The sequence below is a fragment of the Anser cygnoides genome, chromosome 2 (genome assembly GCF_040182565.1).
Source record: "Anser cygnoides isolate HZ-2024a breed goose chromosome 2, Taihu_goose_T2T_genome, whole genome shotgun sequence".
Lineage (NCBI taxonomy): Eukaryota > Metazoa > Chordata > Aves > Anseriformes > Anatidae > Anser > Anser cygnoides.
In genome coordinates this window covers 17,816,152-17,839,516 of record NC_089874.1, presented here as the reverse complement: position 1 = coordinate 17,839,516, position 23,365 = coordinate 17,816,152, and the positions used below count along the sequence as shown (strand labels likewise).

The following is a 23,365-nucleotide window of genomic DNA, read 5'->3' as shown; positions in this document are numbered from 1 at the left end:
CATCTGGGAGTTTCATCTCCTTTAGCCATTGGCAGAAGGTGATCAGTACACTCAGAGATGAAATGGAATTGCGAAACAAGATTCCTTCTCTGTTGTCCCATTGCCAGTTTCAGCTTGTACTGTGAAGGTGTGTAAGCTTTTAGGCAATCGCTGTGCATGCATTGCCCCTCTCTGTGCTCGTTGGGTTTTACAATACACACCGTCATAGAGCAGAAACAGGAGTCTGCTACCCGGTGAGGTAACGCAGCGTTGAGCTTGGAGCCATGGCTGCTGACACCTCTGCTGCACAGTTGAGCAGGTTCCATGGAACGGGCGCTGAGGAGCCGTTCCCCAGCCTGCACGAGTTTTGTGTCTAGCTCGTGCCCCTGTAATGGGGCAGCTCAGCTCACTCTGAGACTCTTATGAAGTGTCAGCCTGGCTCCTAACCCTGCCTTGTACCCTGACTCCTTTATAGGGACTTCATGCTGAAAATCTGGGTACTTGCATCCATAGCCCTCACCAAAGAAAACCTGACTGCTAAGCGCTCCAAAAGCAGATCAGAAATAGAAGTACATTTTTAATAATGATTGAGAAGTTTTTAGCTTCAGCTCATGATTTTAGAACATTCTGATGGCATGTTTTCTGGAGCCACTGGAAAACAGCTCATAATTGCAAACAACTGATGTGGTCAGGCACTATTATCTTCCTTTACCACAAACTCATCTCATGCTCTGTACTGTAGGAGGCAACAGTAATAAATTTCATCTGCAGGTGAGAATTCTTAGTGGTATTTTGTACACCTTGGTGTAAGTGGTGCTAGTTCTGTCACCTTGCAGATTGTTCTGTAACTCAAGAAGGCAAATTTCCAGGTATTTGGAAGCAGTGGTGCATTCACTGGTAATCATTCACATGTAACCTTAATTGATTTATATATTTAGATAAATGAAAAATCCTCTCGTGATGTTACATTAACGTACGTGTGTCTTCTTCTAGAAAACAGAACTGAGAATTGATGACTTGGCTTAAAGACTGCTAGGAGAAGATGGCCCTGGAAAGCGAAGGAATTCTGAATTCTTACAGAACCTCAGGATCTGGGATGATGTTCCTTCTGTCACAGTAATATTTGTACTACCTTTGAGCTGAACATTTAAGAACTAACATTATTGATACTTGAATGATTCGCTGCTCCTAGGTTACGAATAAATTCAGTAACTCCATCCTTAAAACCACATGAACATTAATTATTTTGGAACTTGCTTGTGGATGGGCCTTTAGTAATTACTAGTCTTGCTGATGTCAGATAATGGACAAAATATCTTTGTAAAAGAATAAGTTAATAATACGTAAACTGTCACTTCAATATAGAAATAATGTTACAATCAAAATATCCTTACCTGTTTTTCCACAGGTTTACGTACTATGAGATGAAAGCACTAATGAAGTATGAATTCAATACCTTGTAAGCTGTTGGAAAAATACAATATAGCTCGTAGGAATTCAGCTGGTTATTTTTGCTGCTAAACCAGTGTGAGATGAATTTCCTTGTAAATTGATCAGAAATGAAGTGGGATGCTTCAGTTATCCTTTAAGATTGTAAAGGAGATTTTTGAATTGGTATCTGTCCTGGAAATTGGAGCCGTTAGTAACAGAGGGATTGTCAAATACAAGTTTGCAAGTAGCGTGATCCATCTAAAGCAAGGGATCCATCTAAAAAGGCTGCACCTTATATTTTTAATTTTGATAACTGTATTCTTGTTGACAACAGTTTGTTTTAGCTGAAATACATAGTTGAGGCACAAGGTGCTTCAGAATGAGATGAAAGCCAGCTCTGTAAGTATATCTCTGAGATTTTACAAAGCTCTGTGCATTTTAAGATTTCTTCTGTCAGTTTATGTCAAATTAAAAAAAGATCTATCTATCCCTCATCTATTGTGCACTCTTCCCCGCTCACATGAGGAAAAATATTAGTTCTGGTATTTTTCTCTCTTATCCTTCTACTTTCTTTCAAAACAAAACTTGTAAGCTAATTTTGGTACCAATTCTTTTTCTTTAAGGGAATATTTATTAACCAGGATACAGCCAGAGTTGTGCATATGTAGATAGATCAATGCATACGTAGCTAAATTGTCCAAATTTCTGGGAAAGAGAAGTGCACTAAAATTAAACTTGACAGAAAATGAAGACATTAATTTGCTGTAAAGAAATAAGCCATCACATAACCTGTGCTTAAGATTTGAATCTTCAGAAACGTCACCATATTATTGATGCACTTTCATTCTCCATCTGCACTAAATATTGCAAATCATTCTCAAGGACAGCTATTTTCTGTCCTTCCTGAAAATCTTTTTATAGTTCAGAAAGCATTTTTACAGCTATACTGTAAAAAAAAAAAAAAAAGAAAAAGAAAAAAAAATACCACAGAATTTAATGTTTGTCTTACTGGGGCAATTATAATTTTAAGTCTTTTTTTTCTTTAATAGTTTTTTTTTTTCCTTCTTCTGATTTTCTTCTTGTAAAGCTGAATTTTGAAATAAAACGATCAGAACATCTTTGAAGACTGCTGTAGCGATCGCAAAGTTTCATCTGCCAGAGGTCAGTTTTGGCATGAGATGTACTGAAAACTCAGGTTTGAACAAATCTTATGCTGGAAGGGAAGTTCTACTGTGACCTGAAGCCATTGTGCCTGTAGCTTAAAGTCCTCAGAGCGATTGATTTAATAAAAAAAACAACAGAAATTATTATACGGGAAGGATGCTCTAGCTTGAAGGTCACTTAAAAAACACACAAAACTGGTAAATCCCAAAGCAGCATGTCTTCTGACAGGATGAAGCACCGCAGAGTGCCTCTCCCAGTTGATAACCATGTTACATGTAGGTGTCCAGCTTTTAGAGATGGTACAGACATTCCCAAAGGTACTTAACCGTTAACTTCCCACTGAAATAAATGTAGGCATGTGTTATCTGTGTTATTTATTAATGTTTCAATAAATCAATCCTTTAATATTTTGTATTTAATCTTGAATTTTCTTAACGGCTGGTGAATGCTGCATATTGGATGCTTGGGTTGTGCAGAACTTGTTGGCTACGTGTTGAAGCAGCAGCTTCAGTCTAAGGGCTGTAACACAAAGCAGCATCGCTTCTACAGCTATTTACTTGTGACTCCTGACAGGCCCTCAGCAAGTATGAGCACCTCAAGTCCACTGTAACTTGTGGCCTGGCACAACTTGGATGGATTTCTTGTTAGCCAATATTGCATCTTAAAGGTAAGGGAAATATATTTATCTTTTGCCAGAGGACCAAGAGAGCTTTAACTTGGAGACGGTGGCATAAGGAGAGCACTAGCAGTGAGAACTGGCACATGTTGTTCTAGCTGGTACTCGCCTCAGAAGGGCTGGCAGGCAGAAGGGTTTTGCATGGCTCTGGGAACAGCTGAACATCCGCTGCACTGTTGACACTGTTGAAGCAAACGTGCAGCTAGCTTCCTGCAGTGAACCAAACTTCAGCTCAGAGGCCAGGCTTGTTGAAAACATGCAGAAGCCGTTCTGCTGTCTGTGAAGCATTCAGTTTAGGAACCCAGAACAGAGCCAGTTCTTTCAGAATTCTTTCATTTTTTTCCCCGTTTACATGTGACATGAATGCTTTTTAAGATGTTAATGCACAAGCTTTTGTTTCCTCCTTAACGCTATTTCCTACTGATTATCAGGATCTTTGCTGGGGTGGGGAAACAGAGGTTCCTTTGTGTAAGAACAGACCCCTGCCCCCCGTACACACCTGAGACAGGGCCAAGAGCATAAGACCTTTTTAAAGACAAAAATGCAGAAGTAGTCAAGAGCAGGACTGCAGTATTTTTTTATTATTTTATATACATACACACACACAACAATGTGCAAAGTATTTTTTTCAGAATTTCTGTAGACAGAAAAAAACAGTTTACTAGAAGAGTAACCAAAGGTGAAACCTGAGCATGCTGGAATGGGAGCTTACCAGCTTGGGAACACATCGGCATTTCAGTACTGGGGCATCCAAAACTTGTGCAGCATTTAGGCAAGCCTAATAGCAAGTTTGTGATAGTAATTGTCCAAGAGCGCTATTTCTGTGGTAAAACCTATAAAGATCAGGGATTATAATTTCTCCAGCTGTGTAATAGCAGGTAAACTGTCCTCGGAGATAACCTGGATGCTACAGAGTTTATATGTCCGTTAGGCGCATAAAGCGTAGGCCTTCATAAGACACCAGGTGAAACACTCCAGATGTCACAAGCAAGAGGGCAGAGCTTCCAGGGGCCAAAACCTCGTAACAGCTTACACAAATAGTTGTAACTGATTACTAACGGGAAGAAGCTTTAAATCCCTTTCAGCTACATTTGATTACGGCTCTCTGTGTTTTCCCTGGACTATTTTAAGTCAGGCGTGGGGAAAAAAGTGGCATTAAAAGTTAACGAGGAGGTTCTCCGAGATGATGCATGAAGAATACAGCTGGGATACACCTTTTTGTAAAGCAAAAAAACCCACCACAAATATAATATTAAACTCCATGTTTGCTATGAACAGGATAATACAAGGTATCAAAGAGAATGGGGAATTACAAGTCTTCAGTGCTAACTGTAAGGGGTTTAACAGGTAAAGACAGCAGTGTACGTATGCTACTTTGACAGCTATATAACATAAAACATGCTGATTTGTCAGCTGGCTTATTTATGGTTTACAGGATTTATGGGTTTGTATTTGCATTATAAAACTATGGTAGAACCACCATCATTTTATTTTAGAAGGTTTGAGTTTAAGAGCAAAACGGTAAGTTAATACAACTCTTTATGCACAGTGTTTTGGTGCTCTGCATAGTTATGTTTGCATTAGATTACTTAGAAGTCAGACTTTTAGGTGGTTCTGCAGCTCCTGGCAGTTGGTTAGGAAAAGTTTAGATAGAAGCTTACTTGACTTCCGCAGCTGATTAAGAATTATTTCAAGGAGCTAGAGGTTATTTGTCGTTAAGATGTCATACCACTAACTACCCCCCACCGGTATATGCTATATATGCACTATACTGAAAAATGGGAACAATCTGTAACCATTTGTAAGGTACTGAATAACAGTTGTGGTGCTCAATTTGCATCATTTCCAAACACATTTTTAGGGAGTATTTTTTTCAACATGAAACTGACATTCATTCCTGTAAGACTGGTTTAAGAAAACTTAAAAAAAAAAAACCGCACACACCACATAAATTGCATAGTAATTATTTAAATCAAGGGTTTTTTTTGTTGTTCTTTTAAGAATGTATGTATTCCAACTATACACAGGAAAAACTTGTGTTTTCAGTAAAATGGCAAGCTAATGAACTTCTGATCGTTCAAAGAATGTCATCTATGGATCCTGCTACAGTAATGTATTACATTGAATTCCTTGCACATTTTCATGTAACATCACTTTCAGTAAGATTCAACAATTTAAAAGTCTTCAGAAACTTAAGTCCGTCACGAAGAGAGTCACTATGCTGTACACAACCTTCCAAGATTCTACTTCACTATGCAAAGCACCAGCTCTAGGCGTGATAAACACTGAGCCATTAAGAATTAGCTCCTTAAGTCTTCCAAAAAACTCCACTCCCTCCACCATCCCCATGCCTTTCCCAAGCTATCTGAAAGGAGAGCAGGAAGCCTAATGATGGAGTTCTGAGAAAACACTGCTCGCTGAATCTTGTCTTCCAAGAAGCAGGGCAGTGAAGGGACAACTTAATTCACCTGCATGAAGGGTCAACTCATGAAATTCAGAGGTCACCTAGCAAAAGTTTTCAAAATGTTTGGCTTCTGGCATATGGCCACTGGCCAGCACCACTACTTAGCACCACTGATCTTAGTTTAAGAAGTACAAACCTGAAAAATAAACCTGCAGAAAGTCAGCTGAGAAAGCAATACCTACACAAGAAAAATATTAAAGATGATTTAAACAGAATTACCTACACACAAACCTTTAAGATTTAGGAAACACAAGTTGTATTACATTTTAAAAATATATTTAAATAAGCTTCCCTCTAATTAGAGTACACAATACTGAATATAGATTTGTAACTCAAATTCTAGTGAAATCTAAGATCCGGTTGTGAGTTTACAAAACAGTCTGTTAATTTGCAACACATTATAATCTTTAACATATAGCAGCTTCAGTATGAGTAATACTTCACTTGTTGGCCAACACTCAAGTGTATTTTGTTTTCTATCATCCGACATGCCCAAACACACAGTATTTTCTATTTAAAACAAGTAATTGCTAAAATGTAGGCCATTCTGTCCATCTTCCTACAGTGTCAGTGGTTACAATGCAACAACTTAAACAGCATTTGTCTAACAGAATTGGCTCAACTCGACTTCCCCTACACCATTTGTCCAGAGAAGGGTAATTACCAGCAGAACTACTGTCAATCTTTACTACACATGCCATATATCCGAGTTAACTTTGATCAACATGGTCTTCACCCTTCCGGAGGTAAGGCAAACAGGGAAATAAGACATTTCAATGCTGCAGTAAGGTTTCAGTTGTCCACTGTGAACAGAAACAACGGTTTTGCACAGTGGCCAGAAGGCTGTTCTCAAGCAGTCAGTACAGTGAACCACCAACAGGTAAGTTGCATTTAGATATAATTAGCACAAATTTGTGTCCTTTCCCTGTTACTGTAAAATAACTTCCCACATCCTAGTCAGAATTACTCATCGCTTTTAAAAAAAAGCCCCCATTTTTGCCAAGGCAAGTGTTACTACCCCTAAAAATACAACACTCTGGCCTCTCAGTAAGGTGCAGTGACATACGAAGTAGCAAGGCGGCAGCTAAGTTTCATACAGTAGTTTCACTTCAGAATAAAGAATACAATAATAAAAGCAGACCGGTAACTTAAAACACGCTCTAAATTTGTCAAGGACACTTGGTTAAGAACATACTAGTGTTACGGAACAATCTGAAAGTGTGCAAATAACATGGAGAGTTCACTTATCTTGATGCTATAGGCTAAATCCAGACACAGTCAGGTGCTGAGCGTTATTCCTCGCCTCAAAGTACGAGGTATCAGTTTCATCATCAGGCTGAGGGATAAATGGCATCGTTTGATTCTGTAGATTATCCCAGTCTATGCCATGAAAGAGGGGGTGATGTTTCAGTTCTGAAATAGATGTTTTTATAAGCATTAGAAACTTCCTTCTGTCCTACTGTCTACTGTTCACCACCCTTTTTTTTTTTAAATTCAACACAAGTGCAAGTTTTAATTACAAATTGGTTACCTCCAACTTCAGTGTGATCAAGTTATCATCATGCAAACTAAGTCTCTTCCTCTGGCTGGAGAACCCACTCTACACAACACATACAGTGGAGTAGAGGTACCTAGCAGTGTTCTTCACAATAGAGCACCACAGACATTTTAAACAGCACTTCAACGACAGTTTTTAGTTTTGTCTAAATCCTACACTGAGTAAATGTGTGAGAATCAGTCGCACCCTTCACCCCTGACCACCCGCCTTTTGCTGTCCCATGGAATGGCTCTCTTCTGCTTTGTAGAGTTCCCAAATATTTTTTCTACCACCAGCGTTCAAATTCTGGTGGTAGGAATACTCCTACATAGGACTGAAGTCACCCCTACAGGCAAGTTACCACAGACCACCAGATTGCTCTTTCCCAGCCTAAAGGATAACTAACCAGAACTCCCAAGAGTTCTGCAAGACCAGAACTCCCCTGCTCTGTCCATTCTGATACCTTTCACATAACCTAGGAACACCATGCCCTGACGAAAGCAACCTTGCTACTTTGAGTCAATCCAAGAAAGCACCTTTTTAGCCGGGGGGGATACAAACCTATGTTTATCACCTGCACCACAGACACCAAAAGCTAACAGAAAAAAAAATAGGACAGATAAGAATCACATTTAGGAGGTGGAAGTTTGCCCAAGACAAACGCTCACTACGAATTTTGAGTGGCTTTTAGCTGTTAGAAAGTGTCAACACTTGCTTACCATTCCTATATTTCCTGATCAAGTAACATAGCGCAACATTAAAGTTTATTACAGACAGACAAGACAGCAGAGGGTTAGTCTTCTATCTCCTGATTGATTCAGCTACTATACACAGCAGGACACTGCGCAGATCTGCTGTAGCAGAACTGTATGTAATTCTGCTCTTAAGATGGAATTCCCATGTACTGAAGGCTGTCTTCAGTTGAAAAAATGAGCAGAGAGTATTTGCCTTTTGCAAAGAGGTATTAATGTGCGCCATAGGTGGCGGATGGCTCCTGTCCACATCTCTGAAGAAATAAAGCTCAAACTTGAGACACTGGTGTTCTATGTCAAATATTTCTTTACAGCTTTAGAAAAAAAAATCTAGATTGACTGAGCTCATAGAAGCACACCACCAGGACATCACAGAACTTGAGTCCAGAAGAAAACCTAATGGTTGTCCTGAAAGCAAGTGATCTGTTTTCATTTCAGTGGCCCGTAAATTGGATGAAGAGATCAGATCCAGTTATCGGTGCTGTCAAAGAATGAATTTCCAAGAACTTTAGACTGGAATAAACCATTATGTCATCTAAATATAAATTTGTATGCATCACAGGCAGTTAGGTTTCACCCTATCACCCAGGATAAGAACAATAATTTAAAATACCCTCAAGACACTGGACACTTTTTGGCAGTCATTAAAAGGCCGGAGAATTCCCTGTGACATTATGATCCTCATTTACAAATGTGTTCCTACTCTAATTTGTACTGGCTTTATTTTGGCTCTTAGCCTTTAGTCTGAGTAACCATTTCCATAATAATTTTGTCTCCAGTGATTCCTTTGGCAATTCTCTAAGATTTTGTCCCCTTCCTAAAATATCTCACCCCACAGGTTTCCTTCCCTGTTATCAAATTTATATGAAATATAGTCCCTGTTATAGCAGCAAGTTCTTAAGTCCCCATACAAGGGAAAAATATTCTGTTTATAAAGTGCATCTTGTAGAGAACTCTGCATTCCCTATATATTCAAAGGTAGCCTGGTTCTTAAGAAAAATCTCTATTGAATTATCTTTTGAAGAAGGCTTCTCTACCAAACTACAGAAACCTTGATTAAAAGCCTAAAACCAGTTTTGTCTAGATCCCCCAAATAGCTGTCACTGAACTGGATAACAGTGAACTTTGGTATGTCAAATGCTGAACATCCATAGCAAAATAGCATTAAAGAAAAAAAGCGTTAAAAAGCCCACCCCAACCTCCCCCAAAACATTCCTCATTCAAAAGGGTAAAATCCCACAAAAATATGGAAAATATCCCAACTTGCTAAGTGTTCTGGCACTATATATGAACCTTAAGCAAGCAATAAAATTTATTGATCTAAATTTCAATAGGAGGACACCACACTGAAAATTTTAATTAGTTGTAAAGAATGCAAACAAAGTTTAATACTAACCCTTCAGTCCAGCTCTCTTAGTACTATCAATTGTTAGAAGAATATCTATTGCGTTTTGGGCATTATCAGACAATTTTTCTTCACCCTCTGGCCAGGGAATATCTACAGAGATAGAGATAAGTGAGTAACTCAAACCATACAACAAACTTGGAAAAAAAACCCCACACATTCTCTGATTCCTGAAACAGATTACCTCTTTTCAAAATATTCTGGAAGACTTGTGTTGGTGTTTCATCATTAAAAGGTGGAATTCCAGTCAGAAACTCAAACAGACAAACTCCAAGAGCCCACCAGTCTACAGCAGCACCTGAGTAAGAGAAATTGAGGCCATTACCATTAAAACTTTATTTTCATGTATTTGCAAGCGTAGGAAGATTAGCCATGGCAAAATTTGAAAGTGTTTATATCCTGCAAAACTTCTTGGAAATGAAAGAAGAAAAAAGATTGTCAACTTCTTCCTGACAATTATGCAGATGAAAAGTATTAAAGGGCTTCTTTAAAGTCACCCTGATCCTTAATTCGTTACAGTTAATACCAGGGCTTACTGATAATAACAGGGGTGCTAATTCAATTATCAACTCTTCCAACAAAGAATTCAGGAGCTGACTTCTCCAAGAGCTTTTTTTTTTTTTTTGACAGGAGAAAGTTGTCTTAGATAACTCCTCTAGTGTCTAGATGAATGCTTTGTGTTATAACCCTACAGCTATCTCTCAGTTCTTTGAGAACACTCAAAGAATTCATACTTTTAACTTAATTTTCATTTGTCTAAATTTACGTCAAAAATATTGAAGGCAGCTTGCAGAGACGAGCCAGCATGTGAAAAACTGGAATTAATTTCCATCACACTTAAGTTGATTAGGCCAATGTGTAATTATTAGTACTCTCTCTCTCCTTTGTTATTTAATAGTTTTATTTTTTCCAAGTTCTGGATTTTGTAAAATTCATCTTAGTAAACCATTTAAAAACAGGCAGGCAAACCAGTCCCAAACACCACTGCATGCGCTGTAAGCTTTCTGCATCTTTAGGCCGTGCCTGTACCACTGTATAAAGAGCAGATTCCAAGCTTGCAGCAAAAATCTGAAACAAAATTAAAGGGTAAATTTTTAAAGCTTTTTTTTATTATTAGAAAAAAACAAACATTCTCAGCCATTTCAAAATGACTACTTGACTAAGTTTAGAAATGCTGAAAACTGTATAATTAGTATAATGCACTTTTAGCAGCTTTTAACAGCAGTATGAGTGCCCCACCAAGCTAAGCACGTCAAAGCAGTGAGATCACATCCATTGGTGTTAGAGGTATTTGGATGTTCAAATAAAAAATTCCCAGCTTAGTCAAAGTCTAATAAGATCACAACTCTGAACAAAGAAGTAAGGTAGGTTTCAGTAGCAATTTTCTACCTCCATCCCCAAGTTTAACTAAAGATACTATATCTACTACCTTGCCAAGTCATTTCCATCAATACTTGAAGACAGGAATAGAAATACCAGGCCTTAAGTATCGGAGTCTTCTTCGCATACACAAGACTGACTGCATTAAGTGAAAAGGAAGCAATGGAAGTGTCTCTGGTTTATTTCCTGTTACACACGGTCTTTAAGAACGCTGACATTACTCCTGAAGTTTAGGCTCACATGTGACTTCTGATAGTCTTATCAGCACTACTGGTGTTCCCTGAATCTTTTGTGGAGGCACCACACAATGTGAAGCGCACATTGGACATATCTTTCTACAGAGAGACACTGTTTACCCAAACAATTTTCTCAGAAATTGTGATCTACTCATACTTTGACTGTTCAGAGTTGCACTGAACTTTCCTTTTCTAAGCAGTACATAGCAAACTCACCAGAGATCAGAGTCCCTGCATATGAAAAGACAATGAAGCAAGAAAACATTACAATTATTGCAAAAAACCCTAACAAATAAAAGCATTGACAAATATCAAGTGTAACTCTGAAAGCACAAGAATGCAGGTTTTTATTTTGTTTTATAACTTGGTGACTCAACAAAACGTGATGTTAAAACTGTATTTTCTACTTGTAACTTAGATATGTTACAAAACTATTTTAAAATCACAACTTTGTTTACAAGAAAGTAACACCACCGGAAATATTTAGTGAGGGAAAGTTGAGTTCTGAAGCCAGAAACACTGGCTTCACTGAAGTGCAGTGGGAGCTCTGATTTACCAACACAAAACCCAGATCCTTTGCAAGTTATTACTGAAGTCCTGAAGACACTCAATAATTGCATAGAAGTCAACTTGCAACTGAGTTTTGCTATGTCCAAGTATTGTATATATATATATTTTCAACTACTACCCAGTTTTAATACCTACCAAGTGACCAGGATTCCTAAAGGGAAGCGAGAACTACCACGTGGGTTTAGTAATTTTCTTCTCGTTACAGTCAAATTTGTTGAGTCTGTTAAATCTTTTCATGGAGTTTTAGTTAATGTGTGTTAGCTACATACCTCAAAGCTTTACAGATAATGTTGACCTCAATGGAGGTCTGAGTTAACATCAGTATAATTTCCGTAAGACTATTAACTTTATAAAATAGATACAAAAAAAATATCTAAAAGCATATTTATAATTAGATTTTGTTTCCATCTCAAAAATACAGGTGTACTCAGGGATACATAGTATTTTTGTTGTTAGTGACTCAAAAGTTATTTCAGACTTTTTGTTGATCTTGGTGGAACTCAAGATTAGAGCCAAAGAGATGTGTGCACTTTAATACTGCGTTATTTCATTTTCTTATAGTATTTTGCAGGAAATATTCAATGGCTACTACTGTCCACTTTTATGGAAGAACCTGCTAGAAATCTTGAGAGTTTCACAAAGTCACTCAATTCAAGAATAACTGATTTTAATTCAACTTCATACACTTGTCTGAATGCACATAACACTTCAGAATCAATAATGTTGAATACAATGAAAATAATTGGAAGGTTAATCCTTTCATATTAAATTTTACTATTTTTTTAAAATGAATCTTTAAGGATAGTCAGAACAAGCAAGCTGTGATTCCTAAGCAACATAAAGGTTTCAGGCTGCCTAAGCACAGTTTCCAATACATCAGATTATCAGGTGCCAGATAGTCCAAACCTTCAGTCATGTGAAAAAAAACAAAGGAGCTGCTGAGGCAAACAGCCATCAGCATTGGCAGAAGCTAAGCACTAGGTATTTTTAAAGAATTCACTCTTGTCCTACTTGACAGGTTCAGGGCTCTACATTTCTAAAAGTCTTTAGATATGTTACCTTTTTATGTATTTACAAAATCCATGGATTTTTTGTCTTACCATGAGGCTTTGTCAAAAGCAGCTCAGGTGCCAAGTAGTCTGGGGTCCCCAGGATGCGTTCACCTTCTACTGGGGCAGCTCCTCTTCTAACACTCTTTGGGGTCCTAAACGGCGTGCCAGCATCCCCCTGAAGAGGCGTCTTAAATCAGGGAACAAGAAAATTTCATATGTCAAACCAAACTTCAACTCCCACCTTCAAGTTTAGTAATGGCTACAACAGTCGAAAATTAAGTTTAAAGTCAAGAACATGTTACAAAACGTACATCCCCTGAAAGCGTGTGAGAAACATGCCCCCAATTCTTTACCTCAACTATCCTGAAGCATGCATAAGAAATTAAACATTGCCTATTCTGCAATAAACTTTTCCCTAAGTTCTTTTCCCAGTGTCAAATCCCCAAATAATGTCTCAGAGTTAAAGTCCTCTTAACTTTGAATCTGAAAATGAATAATTTACTAAATATATTTTTATAATATAGTCAAAATAAAATCCAATTTTAGCACAGTTTAGCAAATATTTCATAGATCTGTAAAATAATGCATAATTTGTTGCCTATTAGAAAGGCTCAAATTACATTAAATGAGCTGTTCATTCTTTAACCTGTACACCTATGGGATGCATAATGCCTGCTGATGAAAGACTTAGTGACTGTTTAAAGCTACATAAACCTTCTGAAAGTATTTTGGGACATAATCTGAAGAAACATACACAGGCTAGCAAGTAGCTAAACTCTCTTAGCTGTAAGGCTGACTGCACTGACAGGTACCCACTATGGCCTGGAGAGACTGTGAAAGTATCTTACAGAGACTCTTATTCTCTATTCATCATTATTCCCTTAATTCTAATATATCTGGTATAGTTTTGGTTATACTATACCATACAGGCAGGCTACAGAATCCACTATTAAAACAGAAAAAAAGGTAATCATTTAGTAGCGATGTTGTTTCAAAAAGCATCACGAAAGTATAAAAAATGTATCATTCTATTCAAGTCTGAAGCTAGAGAACTATGTAACGCCATCTGCTTCTCAGGAGAGGAAGTGCACACTACCCTGACTCCAGCTGAACACAAGATAGTACATTAAAGTTTTACGCCAAAACGGAAGCAAGCAAATTAGACATCAGAAGAAGAGTCTTTCCCAAACATACTATTCTGAATGTCCCTTTTTCGTACACAGAATCATTCAACGTGTTTGACAGAACAGCTAAAACACTTGATGGCAAAGGCTTTAAATCCTACATCAGCCTAAGTAACCAAAGGCTTTATAAAGCTATAGCAAAATACAACAGGAAATAAGGATTGACATACATACTTTAACCTTTCCCACATCTGAGATTCTAACTTATTGCAAGACAATTTATTTGCTATTAATAGGATTAACAGAGTCAAAAGAAAAACTTCATAACCTGCATACAGGTTTTACTGTTGATGAAAAAAGGATGAAAAAAGAAGCAGGCACAGTAGCAATTACTAGCAGCTAAACACCATTTACAGACTGCCTTGGGGTGAGGCACAGGAAGAAAACAGTTCCTGCTAAGCTCTCACAGAAATAAGAACTTCAGCCACAAAAGTGCAATAAGCGAAAGAAAGCACGTCAGCAAAAGCGATCTTTGACAGACTACTTCAACTTTTCCTTAATTAACAATTTAAGGAATAATCTCAGGTCACTAACGTGTGATGCCCACACTAAGTTTCTATGTGTCTCCTTGTATACCTGATAGACTCTGTAGGGTCTTCCTCTCTGCAGCGGTGTAATAGCTGTTGGATAGGAGCCACTACAAGCCGGTGAAAGATCCATTATGTCTAAGGAAGCCATGCTACACGGCTCAGACACATTGGAGACGTTAATTGGACTATTGTAACTTCGAAAAACAACAGCATTTTTTTTGAAGAGATTCAGTGTTTCCATCATCTTTTCTGAAGGAGAAGATACTGTGTCAGGGTAAGTTTCTTCAGTGTGTTTTTGGTGATTACCCTGTTCAAGATCTAACACCTTGCAGTCCTGGACAGTATCTGCTTTCTCTCCATTTTCTGAAGCATCTTGGGAGTTAGGTGATGTTATTAGCATGCCTTCTGCTTTTGGTTCCTCAAAGGAGAGGTCTTTAACACTTCTATCCAAATCTAAAAGCTGCTTTTCTAAATGGCTTTCTGTAACAGACATTTCAGGAAGGGATAAGTCAGAATCTGCACTCAGGATTCCCAAAGGTTTTTCATCATCAGCGCATAAAAAACTTGAGTTCATGTACTCCTTTTTATCCTTTTCATGATTTGCATCCAGATCACACATAAGATTTTTGGCTATAATTAGATTGGCTGATTTTTCTGCTCTTTGCTGCCCACCAATGAAACTCTGAACTTCTTCCTTGCTTTTGCAGGTCTCCTGCAGGCACCCATCATCACCAAGCATTAAAGACTGAATTTCTGTTGTCAAACCTGTCCTTCTGTTTGCTGGAAATTCGAAGATCTGACAGCCACGTTTATATTCTGCATTGCTTTTTTTAATGTAGTTAAGCTCCTGACAAGGACTAGTGTCAACTAGTTCAAAGCTTCTTTTCACACCTGGTTTTTCAAAAATTTCTTCTTCTTTGATAGGTTTGATATGATCATTCAGGCACAAAGGCGACTGTTGATAACTGGAAGTTTCTGCAGCTTCATTAGTCATCTCTCTTCTACTTGCACTGAGTTTTTCTTCCCAAATCTTATTTTCAGAAAGACATTTTCTTACTATGCCTTTCGTATCCAGTGTGGTCACAGGAGTATCTGTTATATCACAACGCTCACTTCCCAGCTTCTGCCTGCTGCCAGAATCATTGCTGCTGATGGGAGAAATAGCAGACTCCAGTTCTTTTTTCTTAAAAATTTTAGTATCTTTGCTATTCAGCAATTCTATATTAGAAAGGAGATCTGACTTGCTGTCACTTGTTTTGCCTTTTGTAGAAAGTAGTTCATCTTCAGTTTGCTGCAAATGAGCACATTAAGTTTTGAGTATCAAGAAAAAAAAAATCACAGCATTACAGAAATGTGTCCTTGAAAATACCTTATTTCTACTTCAGTAAGGAACAGCAAGTTAGCAAACATTACTAGTGGTTATGAAGAATAAGTAGTGATAAAAAGCAATACGCACCACATCTGAAAAAAACTAAAAGAACTAGACTAGGGAACAGCTTTCATAATTTGACTTTAAGAAAAAAATAAGCTCACTATACTACAAAGGAAAATGCAATGTTTTTAAAAGCCTACAGATAAAGAAATATAGTGATTAAAATTGTATTATTTGTGACTATTTTATGTTAAGCCACAGGAAAAAAAACCACCACACCATAGTAGAAAACCCTACCATACTACCCTGACTGCCCTGTAGCACGTTATACTCTAGAGACAAAGGGAAAATGTAGTATTACTACTATTTTGGTAACAAAACTAGAAACAAGGCCTTGAGAAATGGCTAGAAAAGTTATCTTTAAACAATTTATAATACTTTGTTTTGCATGCTCTAAATAGGAATTGCAGCAAGGGACTAAATAACACACCAACATTTTCCTTTAGGTCTCATATTTGTTTTTACAGAATTTCATTAACAGTTTAAAATAAGAAAAAGGATTTTGCATCAGCTATGACTAGTAATTACTAGTGCTAGGATAGCTAGCATTTTGTGCATTTTTTTTTCCTCTCCAAGATCTGTCTTCTAAAGAAATTCTTCAGTCTGCATGCTGAGATAATAAAACTAGAGGCATACAGTCAGATTCCAGAGAGACAGAGCTGCCAGCATTGCCTAACTTATGGGAAATAGAGCTAAACCAGTGCCATCCAGCCAAAGCCTTATTTCACCCCTTTACAGGAGGCTAAATGGCATTTGCTTTGCCTGTTATGTTGCACAGGACTATTTGTTTAGGGATAAAAACAGTAACACTAGATAGATCCCAAACTCCCATTCAGCAAGGATTACAACCAGCATTCCTTCTCCAGTAGGAAGACTTCTCTGCATCTGAAGTAACCGGGGGAAGTAGAAGAGAGATGCAATACCGCATATAGAAGTACAAGCTGTTTTAATTTGTAGTGGTAAGATGAAACAGTCCTGACCTCTACACCTTTCTCCCACCTGGGGCTGCTGTAGCATTCTGATTCCACACTTGACAAGTATGTGTGTGACTGACTACTGGCACTGGAGGTACCAAACCTTTTTCTTGACTGAAGCAGAGCAGGAGTTAAACTTCTCACTGGCATCACAGGAGTTAATGGAGAAGTATCAAGACCTTGAGAGAAAAAAAGTATATATAGATAAATGATGTGGGTATACACACAAACCTTGATCCAAACACACAGACTGTATAAACTAGCTTCACAATATGTCAAGATTGCTTTAATATTGCTATATTAAATCACTTTCAATTGAAGTACACAAACAGCTGATGCAATTTGTGTAAAATCCTAATGACAAATCTTGAATTACATAGCTGTGCATTAAAAAATAATCAAAAGATGGCACTAGTAATTTAGCTGAAGAAGTGTCAGTACTTAAGTACTAGAGGAACGGTAGACAACAAGACTACTAGAAACACACCTTTATCAAGTGGGTCCACACTATTCACGTAAGATTAAAAACCAAAAGACCGATCACCTTATAGCAAAGAGCGTTACTCAGTACAAGATTTGGTATACTTACCTGTTTTGAATAGTTTAGCTGAAAGAGGGGTATTTTCCTTTTCTACCATAGACAGGGGAGAAACCACTCCATGCAGACTGTCAGATGCAATACTTGAATTGGGATTGATTGGCATTTTCATTCCAACAGGACTATACTATCAAACAGGAAGAAGCATACTTAAAAGTTAATGGAGCTGGAACAACGCATCCAAGATTGAGAGTGTAACTTCATACATTCTGTATTAAATTCGCAACGGAGCTTAGCCATGACCATTTACCCAACTTTTATTTTTAAATCACAATTGGTACTCAGCATTTTGAAATATAGTCCCAGGTAACCACTCTAGATTTTCAAGGCACTGAAAAATATACAGATCATTCTACCAGTTGGCAGAAGAAGCATAATAATAACCTTACTCTTCCTATTTAAGATAAGGAAAATAGAATAACAAAGTACTTCAAAACCAGTAAAAATTACTTACAAAACCCAGAGAGCTGATAAGAGACAACAGTTGTCCTGGAGTACGTGAGTAGTCATGTTTTGGCTTTGCCATTGATGGTGTAGTAAGGATATCTATCATGTTTATCTCTACAAATGGATTTGAAAAAATTAAGCAGGTCAGGTTCACATTGACTATTCAGCTCTATTTTCTGCTGCTTGAAAAAAGCGTGTTCAGATGCTGAAGCAGCGATCTACAATCTTCTGCTAGACTAGGCTCACTTCTTCACCCTCCTCCTGCTCCTTCCATTTATTTGGGTAAGGTCCCAGTTCAGTTTGGAAATGAATATACACAAGGACAGAGAAACATGCATTGAAGGACAGAAATAAGTAAAGATACACCAAGAAAAAGCCAGAATTACTCATTCAGTCAAGTTCTCTTAGTGGATTTCATAGAAACTTTGAAATCCATATCCCTTAAGAGAAATGGCTCCAGATCATTTTTCACACACCTTTGTCCCAAAGAATAAAAATTAGCCTCAGAGTGCAGTGCACAGAACAGTTTCTTTACTAGCATGCACTCTGTCAGTACTTACCTACTAAAAATCAGGTATTAGTGTAGTGTTTGGGCTTATTTAATTGAAAGCTGTGTGCTACAAGGATGCAAAACATTCAAGAACATGGAATTGTGTCCAAAAAAAGCACTAAGAAATACAAAGAATAGGATAGGGATAAATCTTACCTCTGTTCAGAGTAACTCTGGAAAGCCCAAAATCTGTCAGCTTTATGTGGCCTTGATTAGAAATGAGCATATTGTCTGGCTTCAGATCCCTGAAGACACGAATATAGTTGCAGTCAGCAAAAAGACAACTGGGCAACATTATGGAAGTCACCCAACCAAAACCGCATAGTCCAAAACACTCAGCAATATTGCTGATTCTCAGCAATAAGGTGCCTCTCAGCCAACAGAAAGTTCCAGTTGGAGGGATACACCAAAACGGCTAAAAAAGTCTGGCTCTAAATATTGGACAAATGTCTTGGGGCTTGTAACGTCACCATGCATGTCACATCAGTTGCACATTCCACTATATGGAGGATTTAATAAGTGCTCTTGATGAGGACTACCATAGCAACATCTACTAATGTGTAGCTCCTACATATGAGAACAAGCATGGTAAGAGTTCACGTGTTCTCTGCAGCTCTACCGAGTGCAGCACAGAACATTGTCACTACCAGGAGAGCATCAGAGCAGTCAGTGTCCCTTTGTCCTACAGTTATGTGCTTGCAGCATCCAGAGGGTTCCTGAACTAGCAGGCGCTCAAGTGCGACAGGGAGAGAAAGGGGCCTTAGCAGGCAGCACAGCTGTGTTAATACAGCACTGCACTGGGGAAGGGAGGGAAGGGGAAAGCAGTGTATATTTGTCTAATAATGTACGTGGATAGGTTTTGTATTTTGGTGTTTTATGACATTGCTGCAATGTACATGTGCAAAAAGCTTCAGGAAACTCTAGCAAATGAGGTAGCTGTTACTACAGAATGGGCTATTGGTACGTGTTTGAGGGAAAGCTGGAGACAAACTCCACTGACATTAAGCTCTCAATTGCAAAACAAACAAAAACCAAACATGTTCTATTTGGTTCTAGCTGCTTTGCAGTGGTTTGCCTGAAAAGGATCATAACCTCTTCATAACCAATAAATAGTTTTTCCTCCAATAAATAGGAAATAGCAGTCTGAATGCATAACTACCCTGTTTTGCACAGCAATACTTGCCTAACACAAAAGATGGATCAAAACATGACTTTAGTCAGAAATCCATCACTGGCAATGCATGCCAACGATGCCATACTGCCTGAACAGCAGACTGCATGTCACAACTTATAGCATGAGAAATATATGATATTACATAACAAACACAAATAAATAAAACATACAGGCATCCTGAATGTGTTCATCCTTAGTAGCAAAATAAAGGCCATACAGTAAGTGAGTAATTATGGCAATTACGTTTATTCAATGAAACTCATGATTCATTCTACTTCAAAGTAACAACAAATAGTAAACCACAGTAACCACCATTGTTAAACTAAAAGAAAAAGATAGTTTACTTCTTATTTTCAAACAACTGAAAAACCCAAACTACCAATTCCTTTTATGTAACAAAAAGCAGGTTTTACCTGTGGATTATTCCATGTCTGTGAAGATAGTCGAGAGCCAACGCTGCTTCAGAGATATACTTCACAGCCATTTCTTCATCAAAATATCCATAAATATGGAGAAGAGATTTGACATCTCCACCAATAAGGTACTCCATCACCTGCCATTCAAGTATTTTAAATGTAACATTAAAATATATTTCAAATTTGCAAGTAAAATAAAAAATAGCTTTCACCTCCAGGAAAGTATTGTTTCAAAGAGCAGAAGCTCACAGAAGCTTCCCTGTGGTAGCTTACTGCATGTTCCCACACAAAGCTTTTTACTTGGATAAGACAATATACATTAGTATAGCCTAGCTTAATTTCTGTAATAAACTTTTTGATTAACTTCCAGAAGATTTTTGAATTATTTAAAATAATTTCCAAAGCACTTCTGTGATACTCAAGGCCTGAATACACAAACCTGTTTTTACACATTAATATAGTTCCGCACTTTATTTTCAACACTACCACAGAACACCACAACCATTTATTCACTCACCAAATACACATTATTAGCTGACTGAAGTGAGTAGTATAAGTGCACAACAAAAGGACTTTTACTAAGAGCTAACGCATCCCTCTCTGCCTGGACTTGGTGAACCATGTTTTTATTGATCATGTCTGCTTTTTTCATCACCTGGAGAGGGGAAAAAAAAAAAAGAAATCAAGTAGATGAATACATTATTTTCCTATGCCAACCTGCAGTTCCAATTCATTTATCTTTATACTTCAAGCTTGTATATGTATGTATATATATATAATATATATATAAAAAGCTGTAGTTTCATATAACAGAATTCTAAGACTGAGGTTATTAGAGAACATTTTTCATTGGTCCTTTTAATTCAGTCTGAATGGAAATTATGAATGGAAGCCTGCATACTCCAGAAAATTAGTGAATAGTTTGTATCTGAAGTTAAGCTGCCCTGAGTTACCCATCTTGTCTGCAACATATACAACTTAGAACCTGGAAAAAGTATCCAATACTTAGAAATAGCATTGCTGACCAAGTCTTCCCATCTCTTCTGAGGATGCAATAACTGACCCAAGGCTTGAAAACAGAGTACAACAGTCAGCCATTCTATCTTGGTATCAAGCACAAGACAGCAGCTGCTATAGCCTCCCATTCCCAACTTCACAGAGAAAGCAAGTGAACTTAAAGTTTACAATCAAGTCATCCAACAAACATTTGTTTTCTTGAGAATTCTTAAAAAGGTATACAATTTATGATGAAGAAATAACAAATTTAACAGTGAATTAGATTCCAGCTCCTGTATGGAATTGTTCCATTATATATTGATGCCCACTCCATATAAATCTTAAAAAGAAGAGGCATAATAGCACAGTTGATAGGTATTTAAGCATACATTGCATACTCATTGGAAGCTCACCTACCTCCAACATCTTTGGACTGGATATGTATGGTGATAGTAAAGCCAATTTAATTTCTCTTCTACATGCAACACAAACTATAGGTTGAGTCCACAGCCATCAATCACCACTGTTATTGAATTTGATAACACAGCAGCAAGACCTGAGTGCAATTTAATACCTTCTGCATAAGTGTTAACCTTAACTGTATGGGTATTTAACATATATTAAATTTTGTAGCTGTGAGTAATCCATAAGCTTCAATGCGACATGGATAAAGGATTTACACTGAAGTTTTTCAGTCATAATGCTCATAATAAAATTTTGTAAGATGCTAAATCAATGTAATCGAACTTTTCATCCAACACAAATCACAAAAAAAATGAATCCACAGCTACCATCATTATCAAAGTTCATACAAAAAATACCAAGACATGCACAAAATGCACCAAATTACACCTATAAAAAGTTGACCTTAGCTTTACAAATATTTGGCAGACAATAAATAGTGTAGCTGCAACCAATCCATAAACTTAATTGCACCAGCAATAAAGGATTTCACATAGAAGCTATCTGGTCATAATACTCATAATAAAATGATATAAGTAGACATGCATAGCTTTGAACTGCAGAACACCCAGTTTTACACTCGCTTTGTGTGCTACGAGCCTGGTTGTAAACCTTTGACTGCAAAACGAAGTTTTTACTACTGAGAAGCCTGTTTTTTCCGCCCTGCGCGCGTTAAAAACGCAACGGCTGGCTTCTTCAGGCGTGCCCTCAGCGGGGCCCCCTTGCCAGCTCCGGCAGACCGACATTCCTGGCCGGTGTGCGGGCAGGGGCCGAGCAGCTCTGGGGCTGAGGAGGGCCCCGAGGCCGCCCCCTCACCTTGACGGCGTACAGCCGGCCCGCCTTGCGGCCCAGGTACACCTTCCCGAAGGCGCCGCGGCTGATGGGCTTCACGATGGTGAACTCCTCGATGGAGGGCGGCCGGGGGACCTCCACGCGCCTCGGGCCGGCGGCGGGGCCGTTATTGTCACTGTCGTTGTCCTTGTCACCGCCCTGCCGCGCCTCAGCCGCCGGCTCCCCCATGCCCATGGCGCCCCGCGCCCATTCGAAATGGCGGCCCGCCCCGTGACGTCACTGCGGGGAGGTGGCTGTAATGGCGGCCGTAACATCGGCCGTAATGGCGGCCGGGGCGGGGCGAAGGGAGGCGAAGTGAAGCGGCTGAGGGTGGTGCTGCAGGCAGCGCCCTCTGGGTGGCGGCCGCTGCTTCGTTGGCTGCGCTCGAGTCTGCCCCGCCGGTTGTGGCCGGTGTCTGCTGCTAACAGACTTTTTTAAGTTTTGCATCTAACCACAGGGAATGGTTAATAAGCGGCTGTAACTGGCAGGAGCTGAATAAAGTTGGTTGAAACGCTCTTTCAGGGTTGGTGACTGCTGTGTCGGTGCCCGCATTTTGGAGCGATGGGCTCCTGTCACCATCTCTAGCCAGACCTAGTGTCTTATTATCTCCTCATTATATAGCCTTCCTGGCTTTATCAGAAGCGCCCCTTAAAAATTTACTCATTCTCATATATAGCACTTGAAAAAAAAAAAAAAAGGCTTTGTTCTGTTGTTTGTTTGTCTTTTAATGAAAATTTATTATGACAAACTGACAAAGGTCACTGTTGGTCTGAGTAGCTAACAACTGCTCAATCTGTCATCTAGATTTCTCATCTGGAAGTAGATTGACACTTGGAGGAACAGGTCGAGTGGCCTCGATTTCTGTGGGGTGCCTAAAGGTGTAGGAATTTAACAGTGCAGTGTGACCCATGAAGGTATTGGAAGGTAATATTTATTTAAAAAGAAACAATGGATTTGGTCCCACATGCTCATTTTCAGTTATGCTTCATGCATGCGTTTTCTCATACTTGCATACTGGCAAGCAGCAAGAGTTGAAGTGGTGCAGTCAGGATCACTTGTGTGCAACAGCACGCTGCCTGTCAAATCCCCCCTACCACTGCTGAGTCCTTGCTGTTTCTTGGCTTC

General features: G+C 38.5%; 2 protein-coding genes across 6 annotated transcripts in view; one reads left to right on the top strand and one right to left on the bottom strand.

The window, feature by feature from the left end:
- The window catches only part of ACBD5 (acyl-CoA binding domain containing 5), a 30,360-nt gene extending 27,367 nt beyond the window's left edge, over positions 1-2,993 (top strand). For all 3 annotated transcript variants that reach the window (XM_048048473.2, XM_048048472.2, XM_048048475.2), the window contains one exon: positions 973-2,993. In XM_048048473.2, coding sequence (XP_047904430.2) covers positions 973-985 — 13 coding nt within the window. In that variant the 3' untranslated portion in view covers positions 986-2,993. The remainder of the gene's footprint in view (positions 1-972) is intronic.
- Positions 2,994-3,811: 818 nt separating this feature from the next.
- MASTL (microtubule associated serine/threonine kinase like) lies at positions 3,812-22,770 on the bottom strand. 3 transcript variants are annotated; one of them, XM_048048469.2, is made up of 13 exons: positions 22,226-22,770; positions 20,469-20,606; positions 19,949-20,088; positions 18,518-18,606; positions 17,819-17,925; positions 17,356-17,491; positions 16,773-16,945; positions 14,407-15,651; positions 12,695-12,833; positions 11,241-11,255; positions 9,593-9,706; positions 9,400-9,501; positions 3,812-7,127 (listed from the first exon to the last, which is right to left on the bottom strand). In XM_048048469.2, exons 1-13 carry the CDS (start codon positions 22,433-22,435, stop codon positions 6,970-6,972), a joined length of 2,766 nt encoding a protein of 921 aa, XP_047904426.2. In that variant the 5' UTR covers positions 22,436-22,770; the 3' UTR covers positions 3,812-6,969. The 3 variants fall into 3 exon arrangements, with proteins under 3 accessions (XP_047904426.2, XP_066847674.1, XP_013047201.3); XM_066991573.1 differs by lacking the exon at positions 22,226-22,770 and adding an exon at positions 21,365-22,156; XM_013191747.3 differs by lacking the exon at positions 11,241-11,255 and having other exon boundaries at positions 22,226-22,767.
- Positions 22,771-23,365: the final 595 nt, after the last annotated feature.